General features: G+C 38.7%; 1 protein-coding gene across 1 annotated transcript; it reads right to left on the bottom strand.

Moving 5' to 3' along the window:
* Positions 1–52: 52 nt before the first annotated feature.
* On the bottom strand, positions 53–15641 carry PSMC2 (proteasome 26S subunit, ATPase 2). The gene is made up of 12 exons (XM_007129465.4): positions 15489–15641; positions 13742–13779; positions 13083–13164; positions 12268–12367; positions 6058–6189; positions 5571–5643; positions 5095–5190; positions 4272–4436; positions 3292–3379; positions 1303–1505; positions 1110–1206; positions 53–1022 (listed from the first exon to the last, which is right to left on the bottom strand). The coding sequence occupies exons 1-12, from the start codon at positions 15556–15558 to the stop codon at positions 865–867; spliced, it is 1302 nt and encodes a 433-aa protein (XP_007129527.1). The 5' UTR covers positions 15559–15641; the 3' UTR covers positions 53–864.
* Between the last annotated feature and the right edge of the window lie 2821 nt (positions 15642–18462).

Raw genomic sequence — 18462 nt, 5'->3', positions numbered from 1 at the left:
GGTGGAAGAGGGGAGGAAATTTGGTGGTGGCTGTACAAGAAATTTAAAGAGCTTTGTTTAAGATTCTAATAAAAACTTTTATTTTAAAAATACCTCACTATAGACCAGAAGTCTAACGGGAGCTTTACTGAAATTTTAAACCATTAATTTATAAAATGAAAATAAGTACTTTTCTGTATAAAGCCAATTCCAGATTTTCTAAATGAGATTATTATATGTGTATGTTTTTCTTTTTGCTTTACTACTTTGCTAGTCATTAAAATCAACAATCCTTCTTGATTAATTTGAAATCAACTCAAATGGCAAAGCAAAACACATTACATCAGATGCTTCCTACACTTTAAACATAGTTTAGCCAAAGCTGCTTTATTCAACGTTGTAGGAAAAAAACCTGTCAAAACACATGTGAATCATGTGCCCGGCTGGGCCACCGTGATGAGGGCAGGAGAGCGTAATGGACGGGACATCGGCGATGGAGCTGTCAAACCTGGACTTGAATCCCAGCTCTGCTGCAAGGAAACGAGGTAGGAAAATTCTGCATCTGTTAAATCCACGTCACTGGGCAGATGGGAAGATAAAATGAGATAATATATGTACAGCACTCAACCAGCATATGCCTAGAACATATGTGGTCAAAGCAAGCACTTCTCAATTTGGAACCTTTAAAAATGGTAGCAAGTCAAAAAACAGCTTTTCTGCCTAACGGCATTAGATATCACCCTTTATTGTACCACAGAGAAAAGACATCTGGAAAAAAAGCATACAATTTTGAAAACCATTTATTTTTTGTGTGAAATGGTTATTAAGAGGTCGGTATACGGTTAGGATTCCAATGAAAAGTGTTTTCACGAACACCTCCAGGGCTCAGTTGTATGTCATATAGCGTGGAGTAGCACTGAATTTGGCATAGGACTTGATGACCTTATTTACAGCTTCCAAGAAATCCTTCTCAGTAGCAATTTTTCGCCGTGCTCGGATGGCAAACATACCAGCTTCTGTGCAGACACTTCTGATCTCAGCACCTTTCAAACAAAAAAAATAACAGGCTTAATTAAAGCAGCCCAAATAGACAGACCAGCAAATAGAAGCAAGACCACCTTTCTACCTACCAGTGCTATTTGGACACAGTCGTGCTAACAATTCAAATCTGATATCTCTTTCAACACTCATTGAACGGGCATGAATCTTAAAAATGTGAGTCCGACCCTAAAAATACGGGAATTGACAAATATTAAAATGGAAAACAGCACAGGAAGAAAAAATTTCAAGAATCCCTTTTCTACAGTGAAATGATGTTCCCACCTCGAGATCAGGTAAGCTAAACTCAATCTTCCTGTCCAGTCTCCCGGGCCTCATCAGAGCTGGGTCCAGAGTGTCAGGTCTGTTTGTGGCCATCAGAACTTTAATGTTGCCTCGAGGATCAAACCCATCCAGCTGATTGATCAGTTCCAACATGGTCCTCTGCACTTCATTGTCACCCCCAGCACCATCATCAAAACGAGCCCCTGAGAAGACAGGAGGAAAGACACTCTTCACATCTACTCAGAGCAGCACTCTGCTCAGTAAATCTCAGTTCAGATCACACCCTCCAGCCCAAGGGAACGTCTCAGTTTTAAGCAAATCCTGTAAGAACAGCCTGATTTACACAAAACTAACGAGGAAAGGAGGCATCATAGGTTGATTTAACATGGGTTCCTTTAAAGTACTTTAAATCCTCTTTAAGGATTTTGGTTTAAGTCACTCAAGAACACCTCCATTCAACACAATATACACCTGGACTAGGCAAAAGAATACATGCAAAGTTTAGCACTATAATGGTATTTGAGTATATGTAAGAAAATGCCTTACTCTTCTAAATTTCTCAAAACTGTCCTTAGAAATATGGCTAAATCCATAATACAGTAGAACTATAACAGCTTACTATCACACTGATTCGGATATATTAGAATACTCTAGGTTAATGTCAATATTCTTCTTCACTTCAACCAAAATAGCACAAGAAGAGGCCTCCATATACATTTTTTCATTTTAAAATTGTGTAAATACATACTGTTGTATTAATGCATTATGTACATTATAAAATACAAAAAATAGAAATTTCAAAAATGAGATTAAATATGAAGAAAAGTACCAGTATTTTCTTCCTTCACCCTAATACTGTTTTATACAAAAATCCATTTTGGAAGCCACAGTTTCAGAGCATCCTGACGTCATAAGGCTTATTCCAATGATACTATAAAAATGACTTCAGGGTCACAACACCGCATCTACAGACTGTGGTCAAATTATGGCCCTTGAACATTACCTACAGAATGTCCAAAGCCCACAACATCCATCCAGTCTAAAAGCAAGACTTTGGGTATCCTAACCAGTCCCCAAACAGTGGTACAGCATCCACTAATTTTTTTTTTTTTTTTGCAGTAAGTGGGCCTCTCAGTGTTGTGGCCTCTCCCGTTGCGGAGCACAGGCTCCGGACGCGCAGGCTCAGCGGCCATGGCTCACGGGCCCAGCTGCTGCGCTGCACGTGGGATCCTCCTGGACCAGGGCACGAACCCGTGTCCCCTGCATCGGCAGGCGGACCCTCAACCACTGTGTCACCAGGGAAGCCCATCCACTATATTTTTTAACTTTTTTTTGTCACTAAGTTCATTAAACAACAACTGTCTGGTGATATGACACTTCTACAGCTAATAGGAACTATTACTCTTATAGACTGTAACAATAGCCAAGACCTATAGAACAGTATAGAGTTTTCAGTCAATCACATTTATGACTGACTTCAAACATCTCAAAAACCCATGAAAAAACAAGGCTGGAGTTATCATTTCCTTTACAAAAGGAGCAAACTGGGGCTCAGAAGTAGTTAAAGTAACTTGTCTAGATTGCACAGCTAATACTGTATTTCATCAAATCTATGAAGCCAATAATGTTATGTACACTTTATGAAAAACTACCACCAATTAAATTATGCCCCAGTGCTTTCTGATCCAATTAAGTGAAGCTGGATCCCAAGTTAGGAGTTGCTAAAGTGAAAATATGTGCCCTAGGAAAGAAACTGGGAAAGTTCAAAGATAAAGACTTTAAGAAATACCAATGCTGTATAATGCTTCTTCTTTCCTTTATGGTGTGGCCCTAAAGTTTATTAGATCCGTGACTCTGATGTGCTAAAGCTCATAAAAGAGTTGGAATTAAAATTCTGTACAAGATTAATGTATCAGGGGAACTTTTCACATACTACTACAGAATTCTCATGAAACCCAGTTGTAAAGTTCTCTGAGATACCATTCATACCTCCAATAGCATCAATTTCATCAAAGAAGATAAGGCAGGCTTTCTTTGTTCTGGCCATTTCAAAGAGCTCTCGAACCATTCGAGCCCCCTGATGAAAAAAAGAAAGTGTTAATTCAGAGTTGGTTTTAAAATCTTTTAAAATACAATAAGTTATACTTCAAACTTTGTAATATTTTTAATACCTAACAGTATTCTTAACCATTATTACCTAAAGCTTTTACAGAAGGACTGAAGTTTGTTACCTATTCCGTCAAATTAATCTTATTAGCTTTAAAACAATATTAAGTAATTTCATGATTCTGTACCTATTAAATAGCCAATAACTTTAAGACCTGAAGAGGTCAAATTAACACGATTAAATAAAATAAAGGCACCATTTCAATCAATAAAACTTGAGGAAATAAAAGCATTTGATCCATCACTTGGCATTTCTGATCAATGAATTTGATTTGTAAGTTTTGATAAGGGAATAAAAGTATATCTCAACTCATACAGATCCTTTTTCTAATTCTCATTGTAAGTATACTAATCATTAATGTTTCAGATATAATATATTCAGCCCTAGACTTACTCTCTAATGAAAAAAACTGTGTATGTGTGTATATACACCCACGCACATACACATAGACAATCTCTGTTCTCTTTCTCAGAACAACATAAAACACTGCCCCTGAAGTGAATACACCTTCGAATGCATTCACTGGGCATTACTGGGTTATTGATCTTACAAACCAAATCTGTAGAAAATGTCACCCTTCTGAGTAGGGAGCATACTGATTAAAAATGTTAAGCAGTTTATTTCCAAATGACCGCACGGGAATGCTGGTGGCTTCTGGGCTTCTGACCTACTAATTACAATCCATCAGTCAAAAAATTTCAGGTCTCAATCTTCAATGTGGAATTCCCATTTTAATTTCATCTATGCTTTATAAATCTTTCTTAGAGCTACATATTCTTTGATTATGATCAATTTACTTTACCTCACCGACGTACTTCTGTACAAGTTCAGATCCAATAACTCGAATGAAGCAAGCATCAGTCCTATTAGCAACTGCCCGAGCACAGAGTGTCTTGCCTGTACCCGGTGGACCAAAGAGCAGCACACCCTTAGGAGGCTCAATGCCAAGGTTAACAAACCTCTCTGGCTGTGATGGAGACATGATTTTTACACTTATCAATTCTCTACAATAAAAACAAGACTACTTCTACATTAATATATTTAAACCAAAATTATTCAGTCCACAATTTATATACTTGATCTAAATAAGAATTTTACTTATGAATAAGACATAAGATCTAAACTAGACTCATTAATACACAAGGCTGAATGGCTTTTAAAGGTATTTCTATTATCCAGGGTTAACAAAACATTTTTTTTCCCTAATTTTAAAAAATTACAGTGTTTAAAGAATAAAAGTATTATCTCATATTTAATATCCTAGTTTTTTCCATTATCCCCCCCAGGCTTAATCTGATTCAAGTAAAGCCCATTTCTTCTTGATAGCATTAAAACACACTGTTTCTTCTACAATAACCTATTCTAAAGGTTACGCCTCAACCTCGTCACTCTAAACAGCAGATTCTTCTTTTTTTGAATAGGCTTGACGACTCAATCCTTTTGCTTTCTCTTCTGGAACTTACCAATTCTCCACACCTTTACCCTCTACCCCATCAAAATTTTTCATTTAGGAAAACATAAAATTTTAAAACTAATATATAGGCATAATTTTAGTGCACAGTACACAAAAGGCTCTCACATCTTTGTACAAAGAAATTTAAAAGGCAACAGACTCAACCACTTACATGAAGTAGTGGGGTTTCAACTACTTCTCGAAGTTTCTCAATCTGTTCCTTACAGCCACCCACATCACTGTATGTAACGTCAGGTTTTTCCTCCACCTAAGAGAGGGATGAAAATGTACAACATAGAGCCACACGTTTTTGCATACTAATCCAATTGTTCTATCCAGTAGAGCAGACCCAATACCCTAAAAGAAAAATCAGATTTATAGCAAGTAAGAATTTTAATAAAAATGGAATACACTGCCCAGTGTCCTAGACCCACTTGCTATATTACTTGTTATGACACTAAGTGAGAGACAAACTACTAAAATAAAGACCGATAAAGACTTTCTCACCTGAAAAATTGTTTAAAAAATTTTGGCAACTCTTCAATACATACCCACATATTAATATTTTATTAGTTAAAAGTTTTCAGCGTTTTTTTGAGATGGATGCAATTAGTCATGCCATTCCTTTTCCCTCTCATGGTTTCTTACCTGCATCATGGTAACTGTTGGGTCAATCTTAGGAGGCAGTGGAATGTGAATCTGATACTTATTTCTGTCCACACTAAGGAGGTAAAAAAGAGCCTCACCAATACATTCAAAAAATTTACTGAGTGAATTATCATGTGTTCTATATACATTATTTACATTAACTCACTTAATCCTCATAACCATCCTAGAGCAAGTGCTTCCTCCACCTACACCATGTTACCTTAAATAGACTGGCAAAATCAACTCTACAGTTCTGTACTTAGTTTGATCATGACATTTGAGGCCATAAAAGGCCAAGTGGGGGTCGGGAGGTCAGGAAACAGATGCAGCAGCAACAAGGCTGTCCAACTGCAGCCCTCTCCTAGGTAATACCTCTCCCCGGTATTACATGGCACCCAGTTCACCCATTCAAAAGCAAGCCAAGGGTGTGAATGTGACATGGCATCTTCAATGAAAGACGAGTATTTACTGCAAATAGAAATCTTACCCAACTCTCATCCCTTCTTCAATGTCAGTAGGTGCAACCTGATCACTGAGGTCCACCACAAACTTGGCAAACTGCTTCACATTGATAATGTACTTCGGGTCCTCCGAATCAGCATTGATTATCTTTGTGCATCTAACATGGCAAAAGGCTTGATTAGAGTAAGGAACCTGAACCACTAATAATGAATGCAGGTAACTAGATTCTCTCCTGGGTATGCAGTACACTAATAAGCAGGTGTAAACTAGAACTGCAGAAACTGGGCCACTGTTAAGGATCCTTCTCTATAGAATATGCTCAATCCCAAGGGTCTGCTCAACTTTAGCCAAGCCATAAAAATTTCAAAAGATACATTCCCCTGGAAAATTAAACCCAAATATTTCATCATTAAGAAGTTCTCTTTACCAAGGGGGGAAAGTGGCGGGGAGGCAGGATGGTGGTGTGATGAACTGGGAGATTGGGATTGACATATATACACTAATATGTATAAAATGGATAACTAATAAGAACCTGCTATATAAAAAAATAAAATAAATGCTCAACTACAAAAAAAAAGTTCTTTCTTGATTTTCATAACTGTATGGCTTTATTAGTGATACTCCTCTATATCTTCAGGTATTCTTTTTATTTTTCCTATAAAAAGACAGTCATCTTGTCTTACGGCAAGTAATAAACATGTTCATTCTTTCCTGAGTTTATACTTCAAATCCATTATTACTGTTGCTGTTTTTAACTTAAATATATTCTTTTCCTGTGGGTTGTGAAGGCGAATCTGAAACCCCACATACATCACAGTAGAAAGTAGTCTACTGCCTATTTTCTATACTATCTTCCTACAGAAGAAACCCCAAAACAAAAAACAACTCATATTGGAAAGAGCTTATATCATAAGCTGTAGCAACAAATACAGGGAAATACAAAAATAGTCTCTGGCGTGTGCATATAGGTAGAGCTAAGAGTAAGGTAAAGAATGCTTTGTCCTTGCAGCATAAATTGTGGACAGGACTCCATTTTCTGTTATTGGGAAGGTCTACCAGGGAAGTAGAATTTTATATATAGAAAGTATCTATCACTACTTTATCTGACAGACCCTACCAACACTGTTGTACAGATAGGGATTTTTTTCATTCTCAGCTGAAAAAGTATATATACAGGGACCTCAACTTGCAGAACGTTAAATAAGGACATTTGAAAACCTGCTCATCCTTAAAAGCAAAGAGAACACTGGCAAAAACATTCAAAATCAACATTTTCAGAATTCAAACTATAGGTTTGTAACAATCCAAAGAATGTTTATTCAAAAAAAAAAAGAAAAGGGCTGAATCCTGGTAAGAACAGCGAGCATTCTGCGTTTAAATTCGCCTTCATCCCATAGCCCTCTCCCCAGCTCTGCACAAGACCTGAAAGCCAACAGCCTCACAGCCATGGTAGATGTGAAAACAAGCAGCCTTCCTGGGGGAAGGCAGGGACAAAGAACTGGAGCTCCCCAAAAGCCCAGCCCCAGAGAACTATCTGACCTGTCTGGCAGCTAGCTGAAAAGCTCCGTTCTCAGGACTTGCTTTTATTTGACCGGACTCAGAGCTCACTGTCTACACACCCCCTGCCCACAGGACATTTGCTGGAAACAATCGGTGGCAGTTGTTTAACATCAACTGTCTGAGGCGGCATTTACCAGTTGGGGCTAACAAGAGGCTGACCAAAAAACTTAAAAGAAAAAACAGCATGGAACAGCAACAGTAACAAACCCTGGGGAAAGGGGAAATCGGAGTTCCAGAACTGACATTATTTAAAATGTCCAGTTTCTATCAAAAAATTATGAGACACAAAAAGAAATAAAATATGGCCCATACATAGGGAAAAAAGTCCATAGAAACTGTCCTTGAGAAAGCCTAGACATTGGTCTTACTAAACAAAAACTTTAATCAGTGTCATAAATATTTTTTTAAAAACCAAAGGAAACCATGTCTAAAGAATTAATGGGAGGTATGAGAACAATGTCTCCCCAGAGAGTATCAACGACGAGAGAAATTAGACTGGAATACAATTTGGCTATTAAAAAAAAAGATGTTCTGATACAAGCTACAACATGAATGAAACTTAAAACACTATGTTAAGCTAAAGAAGCCAGAAAAAGGTCATGCCTTGTATGATTACATTTACATGAAATGTCCAGGACAGGCAAATCCATAGAGACAGGAAGTAGATGAGTGGTTGCCAGGGGCCAGTGAGAGAGGGGAATAGGGACAGTTAATAGGTACGGGGTTTCTTTTGGAGGTGATGAAAATATTCTGGAGAGTAAAACAGAAAGTGTCAAGAAATGCTGGGGCAAGGGGTAGGGTGGTGGTAACTTCACTGAAAATGAGTGTGGAGGTGAGAGGGGAAGGGTGATTAAACATAAGTGAACCTGCCACTGACATTCCCTAGCCCTCTATCTCCACTGTTCTTCCAAAATATTGGAGATTGGAGACAACACGAAACTGAAGACAACTTCTCTAGGAAAAGTGACCATCCAAATGAAAAGATATAAAGATACTGACCCTGAAGGCTCCCCAACTAAACATTCAACCGTATAAGCTACAGTGAAGCCTGAGATAGACATGCCTCACTATTGAATCTAGAGCTTCTATCAGCTTTTTGGTCTCCCACTAAACAAAAGCATGAAGTAAGATTACCAGACATCTAACATAAAAGACAGACACCGGGCTTCCCTGGTGGCGCAGTGGTTGAGAGCCCGCCTGCCGATGCAGGGGACACGGGTTCATGCCCCGGTCTGGGAAGATCCCACAGGCCGCGGAGCGGCTGGGCCCGTGAGCCATGGCCTCTGAGCCTGCGCGGCCGGAGCCTATGCTCTGTAACGGGAGAGGCCACAACAGTGAGAGGCCCGCGTACCGCAAAAAAAAAAAAAAAAAAAGACACCAAGCAAGCAAAGAGGAAAAAAGCATCTTAGAGGAAACAGAAACCTTCCAGTTATCCTTAACTTCCTTAGACGTGACAGCATATTACAACCATGATATGAGAACAGGACAACACAACATATACACTGAAAGAAAGAAAAGCTCTTGGAAATTAAAAACTTAAGTGAGAGGGGGAAAAAATCAATACATAGACTCAAAGTTAAGAAAATCTAACAAAAAAGTAGAACAAAAAGACAAAACAAAGAAAAGCAGGAGAGAAAGATTAGCATTTCCAGGAAGTCCAATATCCCTGTAACAGAAGTCCAGAACAGAGGACCAAGAAAATGGAAAGAAGCTATTTACAAATAAATAGTTTCAAGAAAATGTGCACACTGAAGGACATGAGAGCGCAGCACCACAACTGAAAACACACCAACACCAAGGCACGCGGCCATGGAATTTCAGAACACTGAGAACAAGGGAAGACCCTACAACTTTCAAAGGAAGAACAGGTCACATACACAGGACTGGGAATCAGAATGGCTTCAGACTAACAACACCGGGAGGCAGAGGACAATGTAACAATGCCTTCAAAATTCTGAAGGAGAAGAATTTTCTATCAGCCAAGGTATTTCCAGACATATGTGGTCTCAAATGGTACCTCCCAAATGACCCTTTCAGGAAGCTACCAGAGAATACAGGCCACCTAATGAGGGTGTAAATATATCAGAAAGAGAAACTCGTGATACACGAGCAACAGGAGAGAGTCAAAGGGAACCTCCAGGGTAAGAAGTCACAGGATGCTCGTGATTCAGCAGGCGTTCAGGCAACCAGTCCAAACTGAAGCAGCTCAGAAAGTGCTGGGAAAGGCTTGGCTCAGGAAGATGAACCTGAGAGAATACCTGATGCAGCTGATGCACCTGAGGTACACATGAGAAAACCTGACGGACCTAATGCATCTGAAGAACAACTGAGATGATCGGGAAAAACCGGGGTGGCAGGGGGTTGAGTTAGTAATATACATAGACAACAAGGCAAATGAAAAAATGAGACAGTTAGGGCAAGGAAAACAAAAAGTGGTAGAAGAAAGGAAAAGTAATCACAGTTTACTAATGGCTTTTTGTGAATAGGGTTTACTTAGCCATAATTATGAAAACACTAAATACGGATCTAACCAAAATTTTAATATAATTACATTATGAGGCTGTAAGGATGAGAAGGGCGTATCTTTGGGATGAAGGTAGAGGAAACAAAGCAAAACAAAATCCTCATCTTTCATGGTGGGAAAACCAGTAAACACCATCTGAAACTTAAAAATCAAGAAGAAGTGATCTACAATATACAAAACTTGACACTATCCATTAGAAATAGAAAGGCAGAAACCAAAATAACCACCTAAAAATTTTGAAAATACGTGTCTCTAGTAAAGAGGAATTAGGAAAAACTGTTGTTATAGAACTATTTAACTCTTTAAAACTATGATAAAACTAAAACGCAAATAAATGAAAGCATGGAAAGACAGAAAAAGGAAAGGAGGATGAGATGAAAGAAAAATAACCTGTAACTGAAAGAGGCAAAATTAAAACAAAACTTTCAATACTTAGAATAAAACACAGGAGAACATGTTTATAATCTTGGACTGGGCTAGGCCTTTCTAAGCAACATTAAAACCCAAAAGGTATAATGAAAAAGCTAATATATTTTATTTACCTCCTAAAAAGTTAAGACAGTACAACAAAAAGTACTGAGAAGTTAAAAGTCAAGTGAGAGACTGAGAAAAAAATATTTGTAACATATTTAAGAAAAGATTAATATGTACAATATATGAAGCATTCCTAAAAATTAACAAGAAACGATCCAATGGAACAAGACATGAACGGTCAAAAAAATACAAATGTTTAATAAGTATAAGAAGTAGCTATCATACTACTAATCAGCACGACACAAATTAAAGTGAATTTTTTTTAATTTTTTTGCCCAAATGGCAAAAGTGTAAAAATCAATAATCACATATATTACATGGATCAGGCAAATACACATTTCCCTCAAAACCTTTGGGTAAGAATGTAGACTGGCCAAACCACTTTTTTTCACACATTTTCAAAACGGTAAATGCCTCTGTCCCCATAATTCCACTTCTAGTAAGCTACACTATAGAAACGTATGCACATATGTAGAGAAATATTTAACATGCGTGTTCAGTCCAGCACTGTTATCATAAGAGAAACTGCAAACAACCCAACACCTATAGAATATTATGTAATTTTTAAAAAACAAGAGAAGAAATAAAAAAGGTACATCTGGGCTTCCCTGGTGGCACAGTTGTTAAGAATCCGCCAGCCAATGCAGGGGACATGGGTTCAAGGCCTGGTTCGGGAAGATCCCACATGCTGAGGAGCAACTAAGCCCGTGCGTCACAACTACTGAGCCTGCTCTCTAGAGCCTGCAAGCCACAACTACTGAGCCTGCGCTCTAGAGCCTGCAAGCCACAACTACTGAGCCTGCGCTCTAGAGCCCACGCGCCTAGATAGCGTGCTCCGCAACAAGAGAAGCCACCACAGTGAGAAGCCCGCGCACTGCAACAAAGAGTAGCCCCCCCTCACCACAACTAGAGAAAGCCTGCACGCAGCAATGAAGACCAAGCGCAGCCAAAAATAAATAAATAAATATCTTTTTTTAAAAAGGTACATCTATAACAAAGACAATGAAAGATTTCTAAAATATGTAGTTATATCTAAAAAGAACACAGGATGTTTCTTTGTATGTAAATATATACGTGAAGGGCTTCTTCCCTGGTGGCGCAGTGGTTGAGAGTCTGCCTGCCAATGCAGGGGACACGGGTTCGAGCCCCGGTCCGGGAAGATCCCACATGCCGCAGAGCGGCTGGGCCCGTGAGCCATGGCCGCTGAGCCTGCGCGTCCGGAGCCTGTGCTCCGCAACGGGAGAGGCCACAACAGTGAGAGGCCCGCGTACTGCAAAAAATAAAAATAAAAATAAAAATAAAAAAATATATATACGTGAAGACGCACTGGAGGATTAAGAGGACCAAATTATTTTCAGTAGTTAGATGGGAAGGAAGGTTTTCATATTTTGCTCTGTATCTTCCTGTATCATTTGAATCTTTTATATGATTATGTCTTCACTATTTCAATTGTTTAAAGTATAAAGTTTTAATTAACCCCAGATACTTTTGGAGAAAGCTGCATTTACTTGGAATATGGCATAAAAATTCTTTACGAACTATTACATTATACCCAAGCCTTGAAAAAGTACCTGAAAGTACAGATAAAAATAAATTTCCACAGAGCACTATGCGTACCTCGCAACCTGCAAAGGCTGTTCACTCTGGAGTGTTTGCTTATCAGCAGCCAAATCCCAGAGTGCTGGTGGGGCCAGGCCAGTGTCAGACTCTTTAATACCTACGTAAAGAAAGATTACAAAATTCACTGGACTGTAACGCAAGCTTTCTCACCCCAGCACCACTAACATTCTGGACTGAATAATTTGCTGTGGGGGGCATCCTGTGCATTATTCCAGGATGGTTAGAAGCGTCCCCGGCCTCTAGCCACTAGTCACTAGCACCACCTCCCCCTTAAGTTGGGAGAATCAGGAATGAGTCTAGATGCTGCCGAATGTCCTAGGGGGATGACCCCAGTTGAAAACCATGGCCCTAAAGTAGTCACAGGCCAAAAATGTGATGCGATGCCATATTTGACATTTTTTTGTGCAAGTCAAATACTATCAATATAAAACTTCACCACTCAAGTTCCCAAAAAGAAAAGTTTCCAACTTCTAGGCCATAGCCCGCTTACTTCAAGCAGTACCACGTGAGATCATATTTTTATTCAAGAAGAAATTCTGACTTGTTTATTATAGTCAACTGAACTTGGCTTTGACCAACAGAAACAATACTTGCTTAAAGGATGATGTTTCTTCATTGCTTAAGCATTAAACTTTCTTGTAAAAGGTAATGCAAAGAGATTATTAAAATGAGATCCAATTTAACAGATAGGAAGGATAATAATTTTTTTAAATCTGTGATTCATGGAAGAGTGACATTGGTATTTCAGCTCCTTTGATATAATCAAACCATTACCCATAAAGAGGGGAAACAGAAATAAAAAATATACATACCCGTGAGCTCATTAATTTTCTTGAGAAGTTGTTGAATGTCATCTTCAACCTGTTTGATTTGCCTAGAGTAAGTGCTCTGACCCTAGGAGATAAAGGTCAGTTTAATTAGAATATCAGGATACCAACAATGTATTAAACTATAAACAAAAACTTTTAACAGTTACACTTGTAATAGCTATTATTGTCCTAAAGCTTGTGAAATGAGAGTAGAGAGAGGGAATCTATCATTTTCAGAACTATTCCTGAACCAATATATTCCCCTAAACAGGCAACACACCAATATGCAAGGTAACAAATGAAAATCATGCCTAAAATTCAAGTCCATTTCTATGCATTAAAACTTACCATTTCAGATCTAATTCATTTTCATACATTTTAAATATAGTAAATATTTCTAAATATAGAAAGTTATTTCAAATATCTTTCAATATAGTACTGCACTTTAATTACACATAGTACAGAGATAATGTATAAGCTTAGACACACTGAGTATTTACTCTCTGATCTATTCTAAATAGAAACTGTAGGTAGATAACTTTTTTTCAGTGAAGATTAAACAGCTGGACAGTCTCTTCCAACTATTCTGGAAGGCCAATATCAACAAGAGTCCTTATTTCAACACAAAACATCTATATTTTGTAGACATTGAAAGGACTTACATAAGTTTTCAGCAAGGCAATATCCCCCTCATCCAGAGCTAAAAGAAAAGAGAGATAATACATGAATTCAAACAAAAGAAACTAGAGCTTACAATTCTTTTCTGTTCAATTCAGATTGCACTGAGTGAGAAAAACTGTGAATAGTTGTAAAGATATAAACACAACCATCAAATACTTCCTGGACTCAAGGAACTTTTATCTAACTGGGTGAAGGCAGATTTTAAAAAGTACATAACATAGCTTCAAAGTGATATGACATAACAAGAACAGGGAGCCCAAAGAACAGACTTTGAGATTCAAAACGACCTGAGCACTAGTCCCAGCAAGATCATGCATTTGCTAAGTAACCTTGGAAAAACCATTTAAGTTCTCTGAGCATCAGTCTTCTCACCTGGAAAAATGTTAGCCTCAGTGTTGCTCTAAAGATCAGGTAAGACATGGGTGAAGAAGTGCAGAAAAATGCTACACACATTAGTCATTACTGTATCCAAGGGATAAATCTGTTAATATATTTATAGAATTATAACTTACCCAGAGAAATACCCAAATGAAATGTTACATCTCTGTGACTAAATTTTACACTAGGTGACTGAGTACCTCTTTCAAGGGAAAAGAGTGAGATCAAAGTAGAGAGGAAATGCTCCTTCTCTGAGGGGTGGGTGGATACTAAGAAGAAAGGGTGCTAGGAGAGGTTGAAGTTGTTTAGGAAGGAAAGACAACAAAAAACCACCATAAGAATGTTTTAAAATAGCCTATAAGGAACAAAAGAAAACAGCATAAAAATGAGGCTTTTACAAAAGGGGCTACTGGGAAGAAATCATGAACGAACGTGCTGCGGGGAAAGGGTCAAGTGGTATAGTCTCTAAGGAGAGTAACCCAGCAGTGTCTATAAAAATGACAACTTCATTTCTAAAATTTACCCTACAGCTTGTGTTTGTGCATGTAGTAAAGAGTTATATTAACAAGGTTATTCATTGGTCTACAATGGCCAACAGACTGGAAGAAAACGCAATGTCCATTAATACTGAACACCCAATTATTTGGGATACTATACAGACCACACTGACTCTACATAATGATATGAACTTATATCATATCATTAAGATTTTTTAAAAAGCAAGATGTACAGCATGTTACATTTATGTAAATATATATATATATACACAAAGAAACTTGCTTGTATGTACAAAGAAAATGCCTAGAAAGATGAGGCAAAACGGCAACATTAGTTGCCTCCGTGAATAAGAGGTGGCCGGGGTCAAGGATGAGGCACTTTTCCATTTATCTTTTTCGCTTTCGTGTTTTGAATCATGTGAATGAATTATCTAGTTAAAGGAATTTTTTTTAAAAAAGAAAATTATGTCTCAGGATCCTGGCTATACAGTGATAACAGCAAGCTGTCACTTGAGGGGGAGGAGGGACAGCAAAGAGGGTCCGGGCGACCAAGCACCGCCAGGCGGGGAACTTTTCAAGGCCTGCAAGGCCAAGCGGGGCGCGTGACTCCTTCAAGACCTGAGACCTGAATATGAATAAAAAATTCGATCAGCAGGAGATGAACACAGGACGCGGGGCTGGTAGAGGGAGACGGAGAGGACAGGCCGGTCAACCCGGCTGCCGCACCGGCCTCAAATCACTAGAGGCACAAAAGCGACGGAGCGCCGAGCAGAAATCCAACCCGCCCCCATCCCGGACCCCAGACCAAGACTGGTCCTGCCCCGGCCCGGAGCTCCTGTCTACGTCAACTGACCTCGGATGGGCTTGTCGTCCTTCTCATCTTCTTTGGTTTTCCGCTGATCTGCACCGAGGTAATCCGGCATTTTAGGAGACCCAAGGACCTCAGCTTGCTGGGTGATTACACAGCACCTTCCTCGCTTCCGGTGGCGCCCCCGCCTTTCCCTTCCTCACCGGAAGTAAAGCAGGCTCCGCGGGCCCTTTTGCCCCAGAAACGGGCGGAAGAACGCCACGGAGGACACGCGCTGCGGCGGGAGAGTAGCGAAGGGGAGTGAGGAGGTTTCGCTGTTAGGAGGGAACGTCGCTCTCTCTTAGCCCCTCACCGTGGCGAGTTCCCTGAGCAACAGATTGCAAGATCAACTCAGGCTCAGGTCGCTGAGTTTAAATCCTGCTTTAGTCATTTAAACTCTGTACTCTTGGGTACTTCTTTAATCCCTGTGCTTTAATTTTCCCCTTGACCTCACAGTATTGTGGATGCATTAAATAACAATGTTTGTAAAGTACCTGGCTTATTCGATACTCAACGAGTAGTGACTAGATTTATACATAGAGTGAAGGTAAACAGAAGTTGTTCACTAATTTGACATTAACAAGGGATGAGGAGGTAAACGGTTTCCATGTTTGACCCTGCTGCCAAAGAGTGGTACCATCTTCAGATACAGGAGAGCCAGAGAAGAGAGCAGGTTTTGAAAGAAATGAATTCGGGAGATGAGGAACGGAAGAGAGCAGTTAGACAATTATATAAGTTAGAAATGAAAAAAAAAGAAAGAAAAAAGCCTGACCTTTCTGTACCCAGTCAGCAGTGAAAAGGCAACCTACAGAATGAGAGAAAATATTTGTAAGTCATATATCTGATAAGGGGTTAATATCCAGAATATATAAAAACTAGAACTCGGGAATTCCCTGGCGGTCCAGAGGTTAGAACTCAGAGCTTTCATTGCAGGGGCCCAGGTTCAATCCCTGGATGGGGAGCTAAGATCCCACAAGCCTGTGGAGCCGCCAAGAAAGAAAGAACTAAAACTCAATAACAAAACACAACCCAATTTTTTAAGTGGACAATGTACTTGAATGGACATCTCTCCCAAGAAGTTATACAAATGGTCAAGAAGCACATGGAAAGATGCTCAGCTTCACTAGGCCCTGGGGAAATGCACATCAAAACCATGAAATGCCACCTCATACTTGTTAGAATGGCTATTATCAAAAAAAAAAAAAAAGTGTTGGTGAGGACGTGGAGAAAATGGAAACCTTGTGTACTGCTGGTGGAAATGTAAAACGGTGTAACCACTGTGGAAAACAGTATGGCAGTACCTCAAAAAATTAAAAATAGAATTATCAAATAACCCAGCAATTCCAGTTCTGGGTATATACACACAAGAATTGAAAGCAGGGTCTCAAAGAGAAATTTGTACCTCCATGTTCATAGCAACATTATTCACTATAGCCGAAAGGTGGAAGCAACCCTGTCAACAAATGAATGGATAAATAAAATGTACATACAATGGAATATTATTCAGCCTTAAAAAGAAGAATTCTGGCACATACTGCAATTGTGAGGACATTATGCTAAGGGAATAAGTCAGTGACAAGAAGACAAATAGTGTATGATTGCACTTATGTGAGGTACCTATAGTAGTCAAATTCACAGAGATAGAAAGTTGAATGATGGTTGCTAGGGACTGAGGGGTGGTGGAAATGGGGAGTTGTTTAATGCATATAAGAGTTTCAGTTTTGCAAGATGAAAAGAGTTCTGGATATTGGTTGCACAACAGAGTGAATGTACTTAGCACTACTGAACTGCACCGTTTCAAGTGGTTAAGATGAGAATTTTATGTTATGTGTATTTTACCACAATTTAAAAAAAATAACCTTCATGCTCTTAGAGGTTATGGTGAGAATAATTGGGATAGGTGTGAGAAAAAATTATTAAGAAAGTGGAGTCAGGTTACCTTGAGCCTTAGAGCTTGTTTTAACAGTGGTTACAGGTCAGGAAGAGTTTTAGGGTGAGATAATTAGCTTAGTTTTTGAAATGTCAGTTTTGAAGTAACAATTTTGTCATGCAGCAGATACACGGGCCAATTCAATGTATGTAACAGTGAAAATGTAATTCCTAGATAATAATTTACTAATTTCTGGTTCTCTTTGCAGAAGAGTGGCACATCATTTCTTCTCTTTTGCACAACCTATTCCAGATACTGTGTGTGGGGTGGAGGATGGGAGGTGGAGTCTGTGAATTTCCACCCACTGGTTTCTTTTTGCTAATTCTTGCATTTGACCTCAGTCTTAGAAGGAATCATACAGCAGAAGTATAATTGATTTTATTAAACAATTAAACATTAAACAATAGAGTCCTGTAATTGGGAATATCTTGCAAGAAAACTTCATGCTGCTAGAGCAGGGTAAAATGATTGCTGGCCTTGGATTAGAATCTAATACTACAGAGGGGTTTCTTCTGCAAATGATATGGGTATTAAATGCGATAGCCCAGGTAAATTAGTAATAGCACAAACGTTAGCTCCTATTATTATTTAGGTAAACACAAACGCATTACAGGTTTATGTACAGAATTCTCTATGAATGTATTAACAGTTATTGTCAATACTAATTCATACACATCTTCTCACTTTCTATTTATACAAGTACAGCTACTACTAAAATCGGTTCAATTCAAACTAATAAAGTAGTAGTTAACTTATTCTCTATGAATGTATAGACTAACAGTTATTGTCAATACTAATTCATACACATCTTCTCACTTTCTATTTATACAAGTACAGCTACTACTAAAATCGGTTCAATGCAAACTAATAAAGTAGTAGTTAACTTAAAAAGGAAAAGAATATAGTAAGAGCTGCTATAGAAAATCATGTCCTACGTATTCCATATTCCACCTGGACGAGGCAAATAATCCTTTTTACCAGGGAACTGATAAACCTAGGAACCTTTCATTCGTGAATCTTGGTCCCCACCCGGATCTGAGTCAGTAGGAC

Source organism: Physeter macrocephalus, chromosome 5 (genome assembly GCF_002837175.3).
Source record: "Physeter macrocephalus isolate SW-GA chromosome 5, ASM283717v5, whole genome shotgun sequence".
NCBI classification, from domain to species: Eukaryota; Metazoa; Chordata; class Mammalia; order Artiodactyla; family Physeteridae; genus Physeter; species Physeter macrocephalus.
Note: the sequence above shows the minus strand (reverse complement) of the source record. Positions and strands in the feature narration are given on the sequence as shown.